This window comes from Vipera berus (assembly GCF_964194415.1).
Source record: "Vipera berus genome assembly, chromosome: 14".
NCBI lineage: Eukaryota > Metazoa > Chordata > Lepidosauria > Squamata > Viperidae > Vipera > Vipera berus.
Window position 1 is genome coordinate 6407807 of NC_138217.1, and position 21215 is coordinate 6429021.

General features: G+C 44.1%; 1 protein-coding gene across 4 annotated transcripts in view; it reads left to right on the plus strand.

The window, feature by feature from the left end:
- Positions 1–21215, plus strand: part of ULK1 (unc-51 like autophagy activating kinase 1) — an 83521-nt gene that overhangs the window by 39573 nt on the left and 22733 nt on the right. For all 4 annotated transcript variants that reach the window (XM_081339115.1, XM_081339114.1, XM_081339117.1 and 1 more), the window contains 7 exons: positions 3195–3277; positions 3594–3644; positions 12334–12422; positions 13029–13188; positions 16826–16886; positions 17544–17633; positions 18387–18515. In XM_081339115.1, the coding sequence (XP_081195241.1) occupies positions 3195–3277; positions 3594–3644; positions 12334–12422; positions 13029–13188; positions 16826–16886; positions 17544–17633; positions 18387–18515 (663 nt within the window). The remainder of the gene's footprint in view (positions 1–3194; positions 3278–3593; positions 3645–12333; positions 12423–13028; positions 13189–16825; positions 16887–17543; positions 17634–18386; positions 18516–21215) is intronic.

Genomic DNA, 21215 nt, shown 5'->3' on the forward strand with positions numbered 1-21215 from the left:
TTCAGAAGTTGTGGGTGCTCCATCGCTGAAGGCTTTCAAGAGTGAAATGGTATAGGGTCTCCTGCTTGATCTGGGGTTGGACTAGAAGACCTCCAAGGTCCCTTCCACCTCTATTTTTCTATGTTCTGTCTAAACACTGTGCTAGATGACGCAGGCAAAGCCAGAGGCAATGACTTTGCTGGTCTTGTAATAGCATGCTGTTGGCTGCAGGCCAAAAAGGAAGATGGGGGGGGGCTGGCCAAAACCCCAACTTGGATTTAATTTGATTTGATTCCAGTGATGCTTCCATTTCATTTGAAAGAAAGTCAAGGACATTAAGCCTAGTTAATTGGCTTGCTCTCTGCGCACTTAGCCGTTTTTCGTCTTTTGATCAGATTAAAAAAACTTCAAGGTGGGATAGCTTTGATGGGGCTGTCAAGATGGATCCAAAATTTATGCAAGCAACCTGTGACCGATCTTCAGTGGCCTTTAGGTCACTTGCAAAAGGGGGGGTGGTGGTGGCTGGAGTTGCTCATCCCCCACCCCATACATCAGATCAAAAGTTGGATCACTTGTTTAATCTCCCCTTAAGCAATTGCTAAGCTTGTAAGCTGCCCTGAGTCTTCGGAGAAGGGCGGGATATAAATGGAATTAAAATAAAAATAAAAATAAAAAATTGGCGATTTATTTATTTTTTTTCTGCTTGCAAATATGTGATTTGAACAAGCGTGCCATTTCAGGCAGGAGAGATTATCGGGAACCAGTCTGTATAAGCTCCGTTTTGCTATTTTTTTTAAAAAAATCTTGTTATTAAATAAAACCTTGATGGCGGTACAGGTAGTCCTCATTTAGCGACTGCCTCTTTTAAGTGACCGTTCAGACTTACGAAAGGGATGAAAAATGTAAGGCTGCCACCCGAACTTGCTTCGACAACTTCCGCAGGCGCATAAAGCAGAGTAAAGCTGAAGTTAGGTCACAAGGGAGGGTTGCAGTTTCGCTTAGTGACGGCTTCGTTTAACAACGGAGTTGCTGGTCCCATTGTGGTGGCTGAATGAGGACCCCCTGTGTATGTTAACACTATAAAAGTGCTGGGGAGAAAGAAAAACTGTTGTGGTTTTCTCTAAAAACTTAGGAGCAAAGAAAAGGACAGCAGCTAACGATAGGAAGAATTAAGTCTTTATTATTTTATTTTATTTTCATTTTAAAAAAGCAGAATTCATTAAGATCGAAACAACCCCCAACTAGGCAAAAGATCTTTGTGCATGCTGGGTTACCCAAAAGGCTTTTGAGGACCGCTTGAAGACCGGATTGCGTTGTTGTGTTGTTGCAAAATTTGAGATTTGTCAGCTCTTTCATGCCCCCTTCTGCGAACGTCTCCGCCTTCTCAGCTGTAACGATTAATCCCTCCTTGTTTAAGTCTGCCCGGTGCCCAACTTGACAAACAGTTGTGTAGCTGCTCTCTGTGTTCCAGGAACTGCTGGGATGGCAGCTTTCCTAGAAATATCCGAGGATTTTGAAAAGATACTGCAAAAGACGTGGGAGAAGGCTTTTGTTTTGAGGAGGGGTTGGTTGGTTTACCCTGAAGTTGTAGTAATTTTTATTTATTTATTTTTTTATTTTAATTCCATTTATATCCCGCCCTTCTCCGAAGACTCATGGCGGCTTACAAGCTTAGCAGTAGCCTTCAGTCTATGTATATGCCTGCTTATTAGGGCTTTCACACACACCCCAAGCGGCATTATTACAAAGGCAGCTTATTGCCCCCAACAATCTGGGTCCTCATTTTACCTACCTGGGAAGGATGGAAGGCTGAGTCAACCTTGAGCCTGGTGGGACTCGAACCTGCACTAATTGCAGGCAGCTGGTGTTACTTAAGGAGGCATTAGCCCACTGCTCCACCAAGGCTCTTAAGTAAGATGGAGGGTTTGTTGTCACTGGGTGTTGGGGGGGTGGGAGCACAAAGGGAGGCTCAGCTAATCTCAATGTACACATAGTTGTACTTTGACAATAAAGGTTCGTTTCATTTCAAGTTCCCGACTCTTTAATTTCCCCGCAAGAGAGGAAGGGAGACAGAAAATCCAGGGGGCACCCACACCCCCCCAAATTACCACCCCGGTTAAACACTGTCATTTGTGAATGGCAGAAGGCTTGGAGCTGAAGAGGGGAGGGGGGAAAAACAACCCTTTGAAAGGGATCAAATCCAGCCAGACCTTGGGAGAGGTTAGGTTTCAAAGACTGAAATGGCTGGCTGCTATGGTGCTGGGACCGAATCTGACTTTTCCAAACAGCCAGCTGTGTTTGGTGGCAAATGCCATCCATTTGTCTGGGTTGGAATACAGAACAGGGACCTTGGGAGGTCATCTAGTCCAGCCCTCTGCTCAAGCAAGAGACCTTAGACCATTCTGGATAAAAGTCTGTCCGATCTCTTCTCGAAAAGCTCCAGGGATGGAGCAGCTGCCAGCCTTAACTTTATTGCATAACTTCCCTTTGCAAAGCAAATCTAGGACCCAGATTGTTGGGGGGCAATTAAGCTGACTTTGTAATAATGCCGCTTGGGGTGTGTGTGTGTGTGAAAGCCCTAATAAGCAGGCATATACATAGAATGAAGGCGACTGCTAAGCTTGTAAGCCGCCCTGAGTCTTCGGAGAAGGGCGGGATATAAATGGAATTAAAATAAAAAAAAAATAAACACACAAACTGCGTGCGCACACACACACACACACACACACACACACACACACACTCAGAGCTAGTCTTCCAATATTTGAGGGGCTTCACAGGGAGGAAGATTGATGTCATCTCTTCTCCAAAGTACCTGAGGGCAGGACAAGAAGTAACAGATGGAAACTTTATCAAAGAGAGATCCAATCTAGAATGAAGGAGAAATTTCCTGACAATGAGAACAAATAGTAATTGGAAGTTGTGGGCGCTCCATCGCTGGAGGCTTTTAAGAAGAGACTGGAGAAGCACTTGTCTGGAATGGCATAGGGTCTCCTGCTGGAGCAGGGGGGTTGGACTAGATGACCTCCAAGGTCCCTCCCAGCTCTGTTATTCTGCATTCTGAAAATGTGGCATATATGTGTGCGTTTGTCTCTGTATGTGCGTGTTGCGCATTGCTAGGCCTAATGGTCGAAGATCCGAAGTTACAATAAAGGTGCTTTTCATTATTCTTTTTTTAATAATTTTTTTCCCCTTCTGTTTGTTTTGTTTTTAAGCATCCCAAGGGAAACCTCTGCCCATCTGAGACAACTTCTTTTAGGACTGTTGCAACGAAATTACAAAGACCGCATGGATTTTGGTAAGAAGCAGTTGGACGTTGTTTTAAATCCAAAAGGAGAAAGCTGGACAGCCAGCTCATTGTATGTTTCTTAACCTCTCTTTCTTTTCCTTTCAAAAACAAACTGAAGTGACATCAGAAATCCAACTTGTGATTGAGAACGAGTGTTTATTGTTGTTGGGTTTTTAAAAATAATAATAATAATAATAATCTGTGTTTGGTTTTTTTTTCAATTTAATATTGAAATGTAAACCTGCAGCCTTCTCCAGATTTGACCACCCCTGAAATTTCATTCAACTTCAAGCGTTTTTATTCTTGATTTTTATTTTATTTTTAGATGAATTTTTCCACCACCCTTTCCTGGATTCTAGTGCTTCTATGAAAAAATGTAAGTTTCTTTCGTGTTTTTTTTCTTCTGGGTTGATACGTAACTGCATGGCACACGGGCATGGGCAGAGTGATTTCAGCGATGGGAGTTTTAATACCTTTTCCTGGTTCCCCCTTTGAGATTGTTGTGTTTCAGAGGGTTAAGGGAAACGGCCTTCTCCAATCTGCTAATAGTTACTTGAGGAGATTTTATTCGTTTATTCGTTTATTGAATTTATTTGCTGCCCATCTCATAGCAAAACAAATCTGGGCAGCTTACGGCATTAAAATGTTAAATTTTTGCTTTTTATGGACTGGCAAGGCTGGCTGTTATTAGGACTAAATACTGCCTCTTGCATTTGAATGTTTAAGATTGTGGTTGCCGCACTGAATGACGAGGAGTTGTCTTGGACCGCCTATGAAATATATCATGAAGTTCATGTATATAAATACAGGCAGATGTCGATTTACAATAGTTAATTTATAGGGACTGTTCAAAGTTACAACGGCACCAAAAAAAAGTTAGTTAGGGCCATTTTTCACACTTCCGTTGCAGCCTCCCCAGGCTCACGTGATCAAAACTCAGACTCTTGGCAACTGACTCGTATTTATGACGGCTGCAGCAAACTCAATGGGGAGGCCAGATTCATTTAACAATTAACTGCAGTAATTCGTTTGAACAAGGGTGGCAGGATAGATGGGACAGGAAAGGTCATAAAATGGGACAAAATCCATTTCACAAGTGTCTGGCTTAGCAAGAGAAATTGTGGGCCCGATTGTGGTCATAAGTCAAGAACTACCCATAACAAACTGTAACAAAACACTGGAAGTTTTTAAGAAGAGACTGGGCAGCCATTTGTCTGAGATGGTATAGGGTTTCCTGCCTGAGTGGGGGGTTGGACTAGATGACCTCCAAGGTCCCTTCCAACTTCTTCATCATCGTTGTTGTTGTTGCTATCATCATCATCATCTTCCTTTATTTATGTATTTTGTATTGTCTTGTTGGGCCACATAACTAGCTGTCCAGGCCTCATTTGTTCCATGTTTGGACATGCCTGCTTAAGATTAAAAAAAAAACCCAGTTCTGATTGACAAGTAAACAGAACTAAGTTCAAATTTTCTAGTTGTAGGTCTACCTATAACTAGAGCCTTTTCATTTATGCTGGTCAGCAACCTCTGTGTTTCCTGAAGACTGGGTAGATAGCTCCTGTTTTCAATGCTCTAAAACTGGGGTCCCCAACCCAGGGTACTGGTCCACAGCATGCCAGCAACCGGTCCGCACAAACAAGGAAAGCCCCATCCGTGGGATGCAGGCAACATACAAAACCACGTACTCTCCGGGCTGCGGAAAAACCTCTCTCCACGGAACTAGTCCCTGGTGCCCAAAAGGTTGGGGACCTCTGCTCTAAAACCTGATAATTATATTGTCTCTCCGAAATATAAACATCTTTCTTGCTGTAGCTTCTTGGTGAGGTCATCGTAATCTCATGCAAAGTTACCTGGTTGTGTTGTCCTTGAAACCTGCTTTAGGAGAATTTTTTTGATTTATACTTGGCGTGTCTACTTTTTCACTCCCTTTTGATCGCCTGGGGCTGACGTAATGGACGATCAGGTACGCTTAAACGGGACAGATGTTCACTTGCTGGAGAGGAGGGAGAACAGTTCAGAAGCCCGAACGTGCAACTGTTTTTTCCGAACCGGAAGATGATTAAAGGCGCTGAGTTGTAGGAAGGAGAAATAGCCTTTGGCTTCTGGGAGATTTCTCCACCAAGGGAGAAGCGATAAAGGAAGATTTGTTAACGAATATTTAACCTGGGAAAATATTGCAAAATATTAACCTGGGGAAATATTGCAAACCAAGTTATCTTGGTCTGCAGCCCCCTGCATCTTAAGGGTTGACGTGATTTTCTTTCTGCTAAAAATCTTAGGTGGCCTTCACCTTTGCAGAACGTGCAGTGGCCAGGTTCACATGTCACAAGGCGTGATTGGCTTCGTCTCGGCTTAGCATGTTACGTGGGGTTGGGAAGTCCTGCCTTAGAATATTTGTCCTCTGTTGACAGTGGTTGATTAAGTAAATATAACTTAGTGGGATGTGAGAACTGCATGCAACCTTGAGTGGTTCAACCTATTCTGGCTTTTTTGGTCTCAGGAGAGAGGAGAAGGACAACACTTTTCATAGACATCCAGCTGGGGCACAGAGGTTATGTGGTCCAAAATTTTGACATAGGCTGAGCTCAAGTTTGAAGAGTAGACTAGTTTGGGAACAGACTGGTTGATATTTTCAGTTTTGGGATTCAGTTCTTACAAAATGAGTAATGTTCTGGGTTATTCCCTTAGCTAGACACAGAATTAGCATAACGTGGCCTAATCCCGTTCTATTCCCACATTTATTTTGTCTCCCTAAGAAACCATAGTTTCTGGCAAGAAACCCTTGTTTGAAATCATGGTTTGCTGGTCTAGGGATAGACATTAGTTTCTTTGGGGTGCAGACGTCTTTATGCATGCATAAATCAATAGTATAAGTATTAAAGTAATTAATTAGGAAATTAAGTGCTACAGCTTGGTTTGCAAAGAAAAAGATGAAAATCAGGATCAGTTGCGTTAGCGCAATTGCTTTTATTTTTGCGAATTTATTGGGGTAATCTTTCCACTGCCCCAATCCTCAAGGATTCCAGGTGGTTTAGAAATAATTAATTTGCTCCGTTTCCTGATTTTCACTGGTTTGTTGAACAGACCGTGGTTTAAACAAAGCCTGAATCAAGATACTGTTTGCAACCAGCCAGAGATATATAGGATGAAGGATAAGACAATCCTGGGTTTCTTATTTCCGTTTTTATTATTGCTATTGCTATTATTACTATTATTATTATTAGGGGGACTTTTAAGCTGCTTTCTTTCAATGGGTCTCAGTAAAGGAGAGTTTTTAAGGGAGCTAGATACCTGTAGGAAAATTAAGGTTGTAAAGTAGGAGTTGTAGAATGCTTTCCGTATCGCCATTTCTTTCAATATTGAATCCCTCATCTTAACTGCACTCAGGTGTCCCTCCTGCGGGCAGAAAAAAGTTCTCCTGGTTTAGGGTGGTCTCCAAGCCTTCTCGGTCCTTGCCTTCACCAGCAGGAACCCCCTGGGCTTGTAGGACAGAGAACGGTGGTCATTCTCCAAAGCAGAAAGCGTATTCCCGTTCCAAGGGTGTTCAGAGGTTAGCAGACCCTCCTATCCCAGTGGTTCCTCCATCGCGGACAAGGGTTACCACCAGGCCTGAGGCCTTTGTTGGCCAAGTAAGATCTTCTCAACCCAAGCCTTCATTGACAACAGCCCAGACAAAAGCTCAATCTGGGCCACCATCAGCTCCCAATCTACAGCGGGCAAGCCAACAGGGACCTTCAGGCAAGCCCAAAAGGATCTTCTTGATGTGGCCTTCATTCCCTTCTTTGCCAACTAGCTCTGAAGAGCTACAGAGCATCACTCCGTTAAAGGCCCAAACTCACACTTGCAACAACCAGAAATGGACTCCTGTGATGCAGCCACTCCCTCCACCAGCATCAGCATCATCAGCCCAGAGGTCTAGGGACATGGGTTCTCGAAAACGTCGGCACCAGCAACTGTTGGCGGTCCCGTCGCTTCCCAAGTCACGTCCGTCCCATATCTGAGTATAGTTGGGGAGTCAAAGTCATGCTGTCCAAAAGGGAAAGGCAGGAGAAAGGAGTTGCCTGACTTCCATCTTTCAGGAGTTGACAGGGACGTGGGATGACGGGAAGACAGTCGTAAGCTGCACAAACACCACCAATTAGGCACAGATTTAACAAATCCGTGTTACTGACAACACAGCTTAACATGGGACTGCTGTTTGGGATGCGAAACACCACGGTGTCCGCTTAGGAACCTAACCTCTTGGGAAGAGGATGAGGGAGTCAGCTTTGATTTAGGCATCGAGGAGACAATTTCAAGAAAGAAGGTGGGTTTGGACTGTCAGATCCTTGGAAGGTAGTACTGAAGAGTGACAGAGACTGAATAAATGGACCAGGTGAATTCATCTCCTCATGTAGATGTCTCCTGAAGCCCTTCCTTACCCAAAACGGCTTCTACATGGAACATTTCTGCATTTTTTTCATGGCACTTGAGATGTCCACCGTTGCTCAGAGCAGGACACCGGTGTCCTTGGACCAGGATCTCCAGCTAAAAAGTGCTCAGGATTTGGAGAAAGAACCTGGTTGATGCACTTGGAGAAGATGATACAAGCCAGGATAGACCCTTCAAATCTCCAGCCGCAGCGGACAACGTCATCTCTATGGTGGTCTCCCACCAAGCCATCATTTCACATTTCATACCTATGTAACTTTGTAGCCCTCTTTTAATTGACCTATCTCGGGTTGCAGGGATGGAAAACTCGATGTTCTATAGATATTGTTGGACCATTTATTTATTTTTATTTATTATTTCAGAAAGTGTATATTGCCGCCTCCTCGCACCTGGCGACTCAAGGCAGGCTTACACTGATAGAAAAACCACCCTATGAAAAGAATAAAAAATGAACTAGGAGAAGAAAAATAATACAATAATACAATAATAACACCACACACACACACACACACAGACACACACACACACACAAACACAAACACACACACACACAGGCAACATTCAAACTAGCCATTTAATGGATTCTATCCTGCTCTGGGTTCCCCAGAACCAGGACTTCAGCAGCTTCCAAAAGAGTGGGGGGTGGTCTAATTTCCAGAGGGATAATGTTAGAATAACGGAGTTGGAAGGGGCCTTGTAGGTCATCTAGTCCAACCCCCAGAGGGATGATGTTCCAGAGGGAGCCACCACGGAGAAGGCCCTTCTTCTGGGCCCCTAGAGATGTATCCCCTTAGGGCAGGGGTCTTCAAGCCTGGCCCTTTTATGACTTGTGGACTTCAACTCCCAGAATTCCTTAGCCAGGCATGCTGTCTGAGGAATTCTGGAAGTCCACAAGTCATACAAGGGCCAGGTTTGAAGACCCCTGCCTTAGGGGACCCACAGTATCCCTTGGCTCCCCACTCTAGTGGGCTGGGTACATGTGATAACCTGGTCCCAAGCCATGAAGGTGGCAACCAGCATCTTGAATAGCACCTGGAAGCAAACTGCCTCCTGCAAGAGAAGCGATCCATGTGCACACCAAGGTCTGCACAAAGCCAGGGGGGCTGCTGCATTTTGCACCAGCTGGAGCTTCCGGATGCTTTTCAGGGGCAGCCCCACGACTAGTGTGTTGCCATGGGTGCGTGGTGTCATTCACAATCTTCCCAGCTGGCTTCCTTCAAGCAGATTCGCTTAATGACCCCGCGATTCACTTCACAACTGCAAAACCGCGGTGGCAAAACAAGGTAGGAAGATTAGGCTGGATTCATTTAACAACCGCCTCGCTTTGCGGTGGGAATTCCGGACCGAATCGTGATTGTAGGTTAAGGACTTTCTGAATGAAAGGGGTAAAGCCATTTTCAAGTCGGACATCAACCACGGCCCAGTAATTCTGCTTCAGGCCAACCTGCTAAGCTTGTAAGCCGCCCTGAGTCTTCGGAGAAGGGCGGGATATAAATGGAATTAAAATAAATAAAATAAATAAATATCTTGAAGGCAGTCCTTGTGAAGAAAAATGACACAGAGTTTGCCTTGAACTCCTACTGAAATTATGGGATATAATTCCAACCAAATAAACAAGCACTCATAGTCCAGCATACGAGAACCAGAGAGTTTTCATCCCTGCAACCTTAAAATGTGAAAAAAAAACTTTTATTAGCAATTATCCGGGCATCTTGGGAGATTTTCCCAACGGTTCTAAGATGTCTTTTCTCTCTCTTGGTATTTTTTATTTGTTTGGTTAACTTTGAGCCTGTTTTATATATGTTATTGTTTTGTTTTTTTTAAAGATACGTCTGTAGTTCATTTGTTTACATGGCTGACTTTATTTTTGTTACGCGTTTGTGTATTTACGCTTTTGTGTAAACTCTGCTCTCTGTGTTTTGAATTCTAATGGGAGAATAAAGCCAAAGGAAAAAAAGAACATCGGACTTTGGTGTGTTTTGAATTCGGAGTTGTGTTTTGCTCTCGCACCAAAGAAAAGGGGAAAGCTGATCCAGATGGCCACCAAATCGATGGGGCAGAGTTTCTAGCCAGCCTAGGAAAGTGACATAGATGTCTATACAGAAATATGAATTAAGTCCCTGAACATTTTGGACAGATAGTCCTCACGAACACAGTTGAGCCCAACATTTATGTGGCTAAGCAAGAAATTTCTTGAATGAGTTTTTGCCCCGTTTTACGACCTGGCTTGCTGCAGTTGTTAAATTAGTAACTCGGTTGTTAAGTGAATCTGGCTTCCCCATTGGCTTTGCTGGTCAGACGGTCCCAAAAGGGGATCGTGTGACACACACACACCCCCGGGACACTGCAACCATCGTAAATATGAGCCAGTTGCCATGGGTCTGCATTTTGATCGCGTGATCGTGGGGATGCTACAACGGTCGTAAGTGTGGAAAAGGATCATAAGTCACTTTTTCCAGTGCCATTGTAACTTTGAACAGTCACTAAGTTGAGGAGTTGAGGACTACCTAATGGGGAACAATCTTTGCCCCCATGTGCTTGAGAAACCTACTCAATTGCATCCTTGCATGTTAATTTTGGCTAGTATTAAACTTGTTTTGCAACTCCGTGTATCGTGGATGCCTGTTTAGTTCCTCTTTTTGAAGGTAGCCTTGGAATAAACCCATCTGTAAACAGGCTGATGACCAAGTTGAATCTGTCACGTGAAGATAGACCCTATGGGCTGCTCAAAGCATGCACCCACCCACCCAGCTTATCTTCTCACATCTGGTTCTCTCCAGATGTTGTTCTCAGAATGCTGGGCTTTGGAGTCTTCCCACATCTAGAGAGACGCCGCCGCCGCCGCTCTCTGATCTTTTTTCAACAGGAAATGCTGGAGAATGAACTTTATGCAAAGCGTGTCCTCTGATCCCTAGCTGAATTCTTCCTTAAATTCAACATGAATTGGAGCCTTGCCCTGTTCTTCGGGCTGCTCCTAGCACAAACAGTGTCCCTCACCTTAGCGATTTTTCCCACGCCCGAAATTAAATGCCGAATTCGATCTCAGAATCCCATCTTAGTCTCTTTCTCAGGCAGGGTTGTTGAACACAACAAGAACAAGAACAACAACAACAAAAACACAATCGTGAATGGACGAGACATCCATCTCTGAGGATTTAAAAATAAAAATAAAAATAAATAATGAGTTTTCTATCTTGAATGGAACATTTACTTTGAGGATCTAAAATTCAGTGTGGGGGATTAATAAGTCGAAGAACTATATATTTATCTGCTTGGCTGGGAAGCACAGAAGGAGCAAATGAGCAGTTGGAAGAATGAAGGGTTTAATTAATGGGAAGATCATGGCATTTGTTCCTTTAATGATTGTTGCCTTCACATCAAAGGATAGCCGACTCTGGTGGGTCAAGCCCCAGGCAGGGTCCACCCAGCTCATAACTTGTACTCCCAGCGACGCCCCCCACTCTGATTTAAAACTCAAGAGCTACTCTATTTCAGTTCCTCTTTCATTGGTCGTCTGCCTCAAGACCCTGTTTGGTCTAGTGCTTAAGGCAGCAGGCTAGAAACTGGGAGACTGTGAGTTATAGTTCCATCTTCGGCATGAAGGCCAGCTGGGTGATCTTGGGCCAGTCCCAATCTCTCAGCCCTAGCAAGGAGGCAATGGCATGGAACCCAGCTGGGTGACTTTAGGCCAATCACCAGGAGACAGTGAGTTCTAGTTCTGCCTGAGACATGAAAGCCAGCTGGGTGACTTTGGACCAATCACCAGGAGACAGTGAGTTCTAGTCCCACCTTAGCAATGAAAGCTGGCTGGGTGACTTTGATTAATCACCAGGAGACAGTGAGTTCTAGTCCCGCCTTAGTGATGAAAGCCAGCTGGGTGACTTTGGGCCAGTCACTAGGAGACTGTGAGTTCTAGTCCCATCTTAGTCATGAAAGCCAGCTGGGTGACTTTGGGCCAGTCACCAGGCGACTGTGAGTTCTAGTCCCGCCTTAGTGATGAAAGCCAGCTGGGTGACTTTGGGCCAGTCACCAGGCGACTGTGAGTTCTAGTCCCGCCTTAGTGATGAAAGCCAGCTGGGTGACTTTGGGCTAGTCACCAGGCGACTGTGAGTTCTAGTCCCACTTTAGCTATGAAAGCTGGCTGGGTGTCCTTGGGCCGTCTCTCTCAGCCCAATTCAGCTCACAGAGTTGTTGTGGTGGGGAAAATAGGAGGAAGAAGAAACAGAACAAAATACTTTATGGGCCAAGTGTGATTAGACACACAAGGAATTCGTCTCCGGTACAGACACTCTCAATGTACAAGCAAACCAACAGAGTAATAATAATCATAATAATGATACCCATAAAGGAGCATTAGATACGTTCACAGCCTTTGAGTTGTTTATAAAATAAGGTTTGGGCGAATGAAAAAGAACACCGCAACACTGGTGGGGCAAGCTACTGTACACAGGGAGAAAACCCCACACACTCTAGCACTGATGATGTTACCTAGCTGGGTCATGAAACGTCTGCAAAAAAAAACCAAGCAAGCTCAGAGGGCACCGAGGGGTTCACAGTTCAGAGCTACAAATATTCTAACTTTGTTGTGGACCGTCTTAAAAATGTGGCCTTTCTTTTCTTCTTTTCTGCAGCTGCTTCTGTGCCAATGCCTTCTTATCCAAGCTCTGGCTCAGGAAGTTCTTCCAGCAGCTCCTCCACTTCTCACTTAGCGTCACCTCCGGTGAGTATATTCCATGGTTCCCTCCCCTACAAACAGTTCCACTAGGACAGGGGTAGGCAACCTTGGCTCTTTGATGACTCGTGGACTTCAACTCCCAGAATTCCTGAGCCAGCACAGCTCAGCTTGGAAACCTCTCCCTTTCCCCTCAGCGTGGCTGGCTCAGGAATTCTGGGAGTTGAAGTCCACGAGTCTTAAAGTTGCCAAATTTGAAGACCCTTGGTATAGAGCAGGGGTAGGCAACCTTGGCTCTTTGATGACTCGTGGACTTCAACTCCCAGAATTCCTGAGCCAGCACGGCTCAGCTTGGAAACCTCTCCCTTTCCCCTCAGCGTGGCTGGCTCAGGAATTCTGGGAGTTGTAGTTCACGAGTCATAAAAGAGCCGAGGTTGCCTACCCCTGCACGTGAAGTATGCTAAACTCACCATGCACCCCCAACATGCTCCAGTGACATTTCTAATGCCCCTGGGGTGCACTCAGAGCTGAGCCCTCTGTGGCAGACTATTACGGGAAATGCTTTTGACCATTAGCAAAGCATCGGAAGCACGACTTAACATTGTCTACCACATTGTGTTTTTCAATCTGGCTCTCCTCTCTTCCCTCGAGAAGTCGCTCGGCGAGATGCCCCATCTCCAGGAGAAGACCCCAGCCTTCCCCCAGCAGGGCTCCCCGGCTTTCCTGCACCGGTCGAAGGAATCGGCAGGAAGCAGCAGCAAAAATTCCTCATGTGACACCGATGACTTTGTAATGGTGCCAGCCCAGTTTCCAAGTAAGAAGAGTTTTATGCCAGAGCCATTGAGAACTTGGGTGAAGCACAGGTTGTGGAGAAACCGTGTACTTTGGAACATTGGAGAAGAGATTGGAAAACTGCTTGTCTGTAATGGTATAGGGTTTCCTGCCTGAACAGGGGGTTGGACTAGAAGACCTCCAAGGTCCCTTCCAACTCTGTTACTCCTATTCTATTCTATTCTATTCTATTCTATTCTATTCTATTCTATTCTATTCTATTCTATTCTATTCTATTCTATTCTATTCTATTCTATTCTATTCTATTCTATTCTATTCTATTCTATTCTATTCTATTCTATTCTACCCTACCCTACCCTACCCTACCCTACCCTACCCTACCCTACCCTACCTTACCCTACCTTACCCTACCCTACCCTACCCTACCCTACCCTACCCTACCCTACCCTACCCTACCTTACCCTACCTTACCCTACCCTAATTACCTGTCCCGTAACAGAGTGAGCGCCTGTTACTCGTCCCAGGTTCTGCCAACCTAGCAGTTCGAAAGCCCGTAAAAACGCAAGTAGAAAAATAGGGACCACTCCGGTGGGAAGGTAACAGCGTTCCGTGCGCCTTTGGCGTCTAGTCATGCCGGCCACATGACCACGGAGACGTCTTCGGACAAGCGCTGGCTCTTCGGCTTTGAAACGGAGATGAGCACCGGCCCCTAGAGTTGGAAACGACTAGCACGCATGTGCGGGGGAACCTTTACCTTTACCTTTATTATTATATATTACATTCTTCCTCCTTTCTACAGCAGATATTAAGCCTTTGGAAAAGAAAAGGGGATTAATGGAACTCTTTGATCTTGGCTGATGATCAAGGTCATCATTGGGCAAATGATTTAGGCTTGCTGTTGGGCGGATTGAAGAGTTCTAAATGTCCCTACTCTTATGTTTTCTTAACCAGTTCTCTTGCTTTACTGGGCACACCAGTCTGGCAAAAAGCTTAATTTGGCTTTGCAAACATAAGCTCCAGCTTACATCAGAGGTAGCCATGCTGCCTTCTGCCCAGAAAACCAACCAGTCCCTCAAATTCAGATTATTAGATGTCGTTGGCCAGTTTCTCAAACAGGATATCTCCAGATAATTCAACCTCCATCAGCCCAGAGTGAGATTGAAGATGCACCAGAAGTGATGGAAGCTGTGGTTGAAAATATGTAGAGGAACCAAGTTTGCAAAAGGAGGCATTATCTTCTGATGTTCTAATATTGGTTCATATTTACACACCTAGGAGAAAATTAGTAAGTTAACCCCTAGAGCAGAGGTCTTCAAACTTGGCCCTTTTATGACTCATGGACTTCAACTCCCAGAATTTCTCAGCCAGGCATGCTGGCTGAGGAATTCTGGGAGTTGAAGTCCATGAGTCATAAAAGGGCCGAGTTTGAAGACCTCTGCCCTAGAGTCTGGCACCATCAGATCATCAGAAATTTTAGGAGACTTTCTAACCAAGAAGTTATAACCTTACTCCTATAAGAACTAACTGGAAATTACTAAAAAAAGCTGTTACCTTCATCTCTCCACTATATTTGAAACATTGTACAGGTAAATCCTCGACTTATAATCACAACTGGAGCTTCACATTTCTGCTGCTAAATGAGACAGTTGTTAGAATTTTGCCTTGCTTTACAAACCTTTCTTGCCACAGTCGTGTTTGTTAAATGTTTTATTGATTTGCTAATTTTACATTTAAGTATTTAAAAAGCAACGTGGCGGCTGAGTTAATCGATAATTCAATGACATACAAGTATCTTTACTACAAGCCCCAAACTACCACATTAGATATTTCCTCTCTTTTCCCCTTAGTGTTTACTGTCTCGTGTTTGAAGTAATACAATTCTTACTATATATCAGTTAACTAAAACTAACATTCTTACATTTATCAGTAATTTTTAGCTTATACATACCTGGGTTATTTTAGCATTCAGTCTTTATAAACAATCAATGTCCTAATTAGTTTTTCCCAATTTTTAGTTTCCCATTAATATTTAAATTTAACATTTCATATTTATAATTTCCAAGTTTTAAGTAACTCAAGTTCCCTTTATCACAATTCATCACAAAATCTAATACTCAGGATACACGTCTTATCTATTTGAATATATTCTATTTCTCACCATCTTACAGCAACTACATGATAAATGCAGTATAAGGTTCTTATTTTCTACTAATTTCCAAACGTCTTAAATTTAGCAACCAAAGTTTCTCTTGTTTCAACGTCAAATACTTTCTCTCTTTTTCTCTTAATGTCTTCTATCTCATTTTTGAGCTAGTACAGACCCCATGGGACGCTGTGACCGTCATAACTATGAGCCAAGCGTACGAATGTTGATCACGTGACCCTGCGGACGTTGCAACGGTTGAAAGTGTGAAAAGGGGTCATAAGTCACATTTTCCAATGCCGTTGTAACTCTGAATGGTCACTAAATGAAGGTTGTAAGTTGAGGACTACCTGTGTAGGAACGGCGGAATCCATATCAATCCACACATACGTTGTGAAGTCAAAGATTACCTGTACTTTTGCTTCATTGGTCTGAGCTTGTAAAGAAATAAAGCTCTTGAGCTATATTGTTATTTATTTATTTATTTTTATTGAATTTGTATACCGCCCTATTCCCGTAGGACTCAGGGCGGTTTACAGGGCAGGTAAAACCATGAAATACAAAAAATTAAAATCAATTAAAACAATTAAATTAAATTTAAGCCCCAAGAGTAAATCTAAAACCCAGTTAAATTAACAACCCCACAGTCTGGACCAAACAGATCGAAGAGCCAAGTTTTCAGGTCCCGGCGAAATGAGCGAAGGTCGGGGGAAGTCCTAAGTTCTGTGGGTAGTTGGTTCCATAGGGCAGGCGCACCCACAGAGAACGTCCTTCCCCTGGGAATAACCCGCCGGCATTCATTAACCGGCGGTACCCTGAGAAGGCCCTCCCTGTGGGGGCGCACAGGACGATGAGAAGATGATGCCGGCAGCAGGTGTTCCCTTAGATAGTCCGGACCCAAGCCATTTAGGGCTTTATAGGTCATCACCAGCGCAACCGGAAGCCAATGTAGCTCACGGAGAAGAGGCGTTACACAGGAGTATCGGGAAGCTCCCATCAAAACTCGCGCGGCTGAATTCTGCACCAGTTGAAGCCTTCGAGTGGTCCTCAAGGGCAGCCCCATGTAGAGGGCATTGCAGTAGTCTAACCGGGAGGTCACGAGCGCATAGTAAATATTGTTCGTTTCTTCAGCTCAAGTTCAACAGAAGCTACTCAACTCCTGAACACAACACTGTTGCGTAGATACCTTCATCATATACTAGGAGAAAACCACTGTAAGAGTCTAATTGCTGCCAACGTAAAGCAGAAATCTTTTTTCCACGGGGCAGCGTAATTACTTTTTTTTGCTATTTCCCCCCCCCCCCCCACGGTTTGAAAGATGTTTAGCCTTCTGTTTCTCAGCTTTGGAATTTAGTGACGATTAGCTGTTCACCAAAGCTTTTCTTCTGCCTTCCAAAATTTGGACTCTGGCCTTGCTTGTCACGTGTGTGTATTTGTGCACAGTTTTGCAATGTGGATGCATGATTATTATTTTTATTATTCTTTTAAAAATTCCTCTTTTTCTTCTGATTTTTAGGTGACTTAGCTGCGGAAGTTACTGGAGGCAAGCTGATCCAGGACAGTCTGATGGGAAGTGGGTAAGGGGAAAAATATATATATAACATTCAGTGGCTCCTGGTTGACGTGTCGGTGTTCAACACACCTCAGAGGCATTTTGCTACAGAATCAATAACCAGATTCGTGTCCTTAAAGCAAACAACTAAAGGGAGATTTCAACATTTAATAAGGATACAAGTAAATTATAAAATACCGATTTGGGGAATTCCTGGACACGCGATAGAGGGCGTATCTATGGGAGTGAGTTTGGATATGTTTTCCTATAAGGAATTACTTAGATTGGAAGGGAATGATTGGCAACTTAAATCATGACAAGAAAACATAAGTTACTCTTGGTTTCAATATACTCAATTGAAAGCTAGGTGGAAGTTGGATCAGAAGGTTGGCATCACAATTACAGATGAAAATTTAGTAAAACAAATTAGAGATTTAAATCGTGCACATATTGTATCCTTTAATAAAGGATACAAGTAATATGATCAGATGCTTCTACTCTGAATTGCCAGCTGAGAGATGATGGCTTTTGTGACTTGGGTGTAGTCTTGAGGACCCTCATATTTTAACATCTGTCTTCTCAATCAAGTGTTCTCCAGATTCATTGAGACTTACAACTCCAACTGTTGAGGGAGTTTGTTGCATTCGTGACTCGTGTCGCTTCTGTCCTTGGACTTTTGTAGGAGCTCCCTGGTGACCTCTGCAGACTTGGAAAGCCAAGGAAGGACCCCATCTCCTTCTCCTCCCTACAGCAGTTCTCCTAGCCCCTCTGGGTAAGACAGAATCTGAGATGGTATTCCTCCCCATCCCAATAAGAACGAGGAGACACGGCCCTGGTTTGTGCACCCCACTTAGGCGAGCGTGGGTTGTCCCATCCGGGTGGATTTTCCCAGTTCTTGGTCTCCTTTGTGGCCAGAGAAAGAGGGTTCTGTGAACTTCTACAGGAGAAATAGTCCCTCGTGTAGCTCTTTCTCAAGGACAGGACCATCCCTTGACCTGGAGGAGCTTCCTACTAGGAAAGCCACTTGGCCTAGGGTGTTCCCTCCTGCATCATTTCTGGGGATGGAGTGGAAAGGTGAGAGGTTGCAAACGGTTAGAAGATGGATGTTCTCAGGCCTCGTCCTGCCACCTTATCCTCTAAGGAAGCAGCAGATCCTGGAAATCTATCCAGGACAATTTCTTCAACCTATTTCCCCTTGAAAGACTATTTCAAGTTGTCTTTCATCAACCGGCATGACCTTGAGGATGGATTTAAAGCTAGGTCTCCTCAGATCTTCTCCAGCTACTGGAGGACAGCTACACTACTTTAGACACTGCACTAAGCAAAACATGGGTTTAACGCTTAGTCTAATGGGTGAACTGGGCCTTTAGAATTTGCTCAGCAAGCTGTGATTAAAGCAAACCACAGCTTAAGGTGATGGGACGCTCTGCAGAGCTATTCTCCTTAATCTTCCCCACACCTAGGGTGTTCCAGTCGTCCTGGTTTTGCTCTAACCATCACTTGCCTATCTTCCGTGTTCTCACAGGCGATCAAGCCAATTTTCATCCAGCGCTAGATCCGGACAATCAATACCCATTCCAGTCCCTACACAGATCCAAAACTACCGCCGGATTGAGCAGAATCTTCAGTCCCCCAATCAATATACTTTGCCACGGTGAGTATGAGCTCTTAGGGAGATTGACTCTTGATTAACCTGTTGGCTAACAATGATGTGATGGACTGTGGGGAGAAGGTGGATTTCCAGGAGGGAAGGGCTGCATTCCAGGGGAGTAAGAGGAAACTCAGCCTGGATATTATGTGTGGGAGAAAAAGTGAAGACGGCCCCTCCCTAACAGTTCCCAGAGTACATTGTAGAGCTAGATCATTAAGTGTTCAGCCTGGCAAGATTCTGTCTATAGGTGTGAAACAAAGAACTCAGCTTGGAAGAATTGTCGCATGTCATTCTTGGTTTGGGGCCTGATAGATAGATAGATAGATAGATAGATAGATAGATAGATAGATAGATAGATAGATAGATAGATAGATAGATAGATAGATAGATAGATAGGCAGGCAGGCAGGCAGGCAGGCAGACAGACAGACAGACAGACAGACAGACAGATAGAGGACAGAAGGATAAACAGACAGAGAATAAAAACAGTGTGATGGCATGTAGTCTGGATTCCCAGGAGGACTAAGAGGCAACTCAGACTGGATATTATGTGTGAGAGAAAGAAGACAGCCTTTCCATAACAGTTCCCAGAGTATATTGCAGAGGCAGATACTAGATTCTGTGTATAGGTTGGAACAGTAAAATAACCCAGCTTGAAAGCATCACCATGTATCATTCTTTGTTTTGGGCCTGACAGATTCACTCAACTAGAGGATTGTCAGAAAAGACTTAAAAATATGGACCAGGCCAACCTTGGCACGTTGTTTCTCAAGCCCCAAACTCAAAACTCTTTGAAGTTTAATTTGAGTGTCAAACGTTTGGTCAGATGTAGCTGTGAACCAAACCTAAGTTCCAGTTTGTGGGTAATGTCAGGATGAGAACTTAAATTTGGCTTCTTTTCACTGAACCTCCCAATGAATTGATGCAATTAAACCCAATGAAACGATGCAATTAAACCCAGTGAATTGATGCAATTAAACCCAATGAATTGATGCAATTAAACCCAATGAATGCGACTCTTTGCCAGATGTGACTTTGATCATTTCCCATTTCATTACATTAAAAGCTGTCTTGATCAGTCAACTTGGGTGGACGTCTGGGGGAACATACCTCCAAATCTGAGGAGCAGAGTGCTCAGATTGGAAACCTCGGTCGTTTGCGAGCCAGACAAACTCCTGGCTTTGCATTCTGTGGGAGAATCCCGTCTGTTTGCACAAGACAAAAACGGCTGTTCACTTTTGCAACACGGACCTTTCTGTTTTGCATCACCTCTTCTTGGGTTATGAGTGTTTGCCATGTTTAAATATTATTATTATTATTATTATTTGTTCTGGCTCACCTGCTTAGTCAGACATTTCAGCCGTTTCTCTGTAGTGTCATGACTGTAATTATACAAAACATGACACAGCCATGCTTCTGGCATGCAATTTTGGACTCCGGAATCAGTCATGTTGCCGAGATGTATGGCTTAGTGCCATGTGATGGAATTTTGTGTAAGTGGCACCTTTGTGTTAAGGGAAGTTGCTTCTGACGGCTTCCAGCTTCTTTGGCTTGGGAAAAAAAAGATGGATGACAAGAAGCACATCTGTGAAGGCTTCTGTGTTTTGGTCAGCCGAGGATCTGTGTGTCTGGCAAAGGATGGAAAAAGGTCGGACTCGGAACAAGCTTCTCTGCTCTCAAAACTGGGGGTCTGGCTACAGTTCGGTTTCTTCTTCCCAGCAAAGCTTGAGAAAGAGAGTTATTTGTCTGCTGGTGACTTCCGCCCTCTTTAAGTCTGGTGAAGACGTGGATTAAACAGCAGTGCAAATATGTTCATTTCCGTTACGATGATGGTTGTTGGTTGCCCAGTCAGCCAGATGTTTAGAGTGGATTTGGTTTTTCTGTTTTTTTACACACACCCCTCCTATCAAGTCAAAGGATTATTGTTTTTTTTTTTCCCCTCTGGATGGTTAACCTAGGCTTCTTGGGGAAAAAAAAATGGAAAGCTTGCCATTTTTCTAAGCTGTCTCTCGACGTGATGGAAATAGTTTTCAAAAAGGATGTTGAGGTTCTCTCCATCCCTCTTGATAAACACAGCCGTGTTTGACTTTTATGCTGGAGTCAGTGTCTTCCCTTTAAGTGGGTGCTGTGATCCCAGCCAAGGTGGTTTTGCAAACCTTGATTTCAGCAGGAACTCTAAATGCTAAATGTGGTTCCTGCTTCTAAAGAAGCAGGAACCACATTTAACATTGTTTGGTCAAAGAGGGTGGACTTGGCTGAAGGGTGAAAAATCTTGGTTGCTGAGGCGAGTTTGTGAGATTTTTTTTAAAATTTGATGCCTATTTTAAGATAGGTAGTATGAGGGGATCTCTGAGCTTGGTGGTTTTCTTGCAGACGTTTCATTACCCAAACTAGGTAACATCATCAGTGCTAGAAGGGAGTGGAATTTATGCAGAAGAGGGAGGAAGGAAGGAAGGAAGGAAGGAAGGAAGGAAGGAAGGAAGGAAGGAAGGACTATGGGGTCCTTGGTGCTCTCTGAGCTTGCTTGTTTTGTTGCAGATGTTTCATGACCCAACTAGGATAACATCATCAGTGCTAGAAGGGAGTGGAATTTATGGAGGGAGGGAGGGGAGGGGAGGGAGGAAGGACGGACTATGGGGTCCTTGGTGCTCTCTGAGCATGGTGGTTTTCTTGCAGATGTTTCATTACCCGAACTAGGTAACAT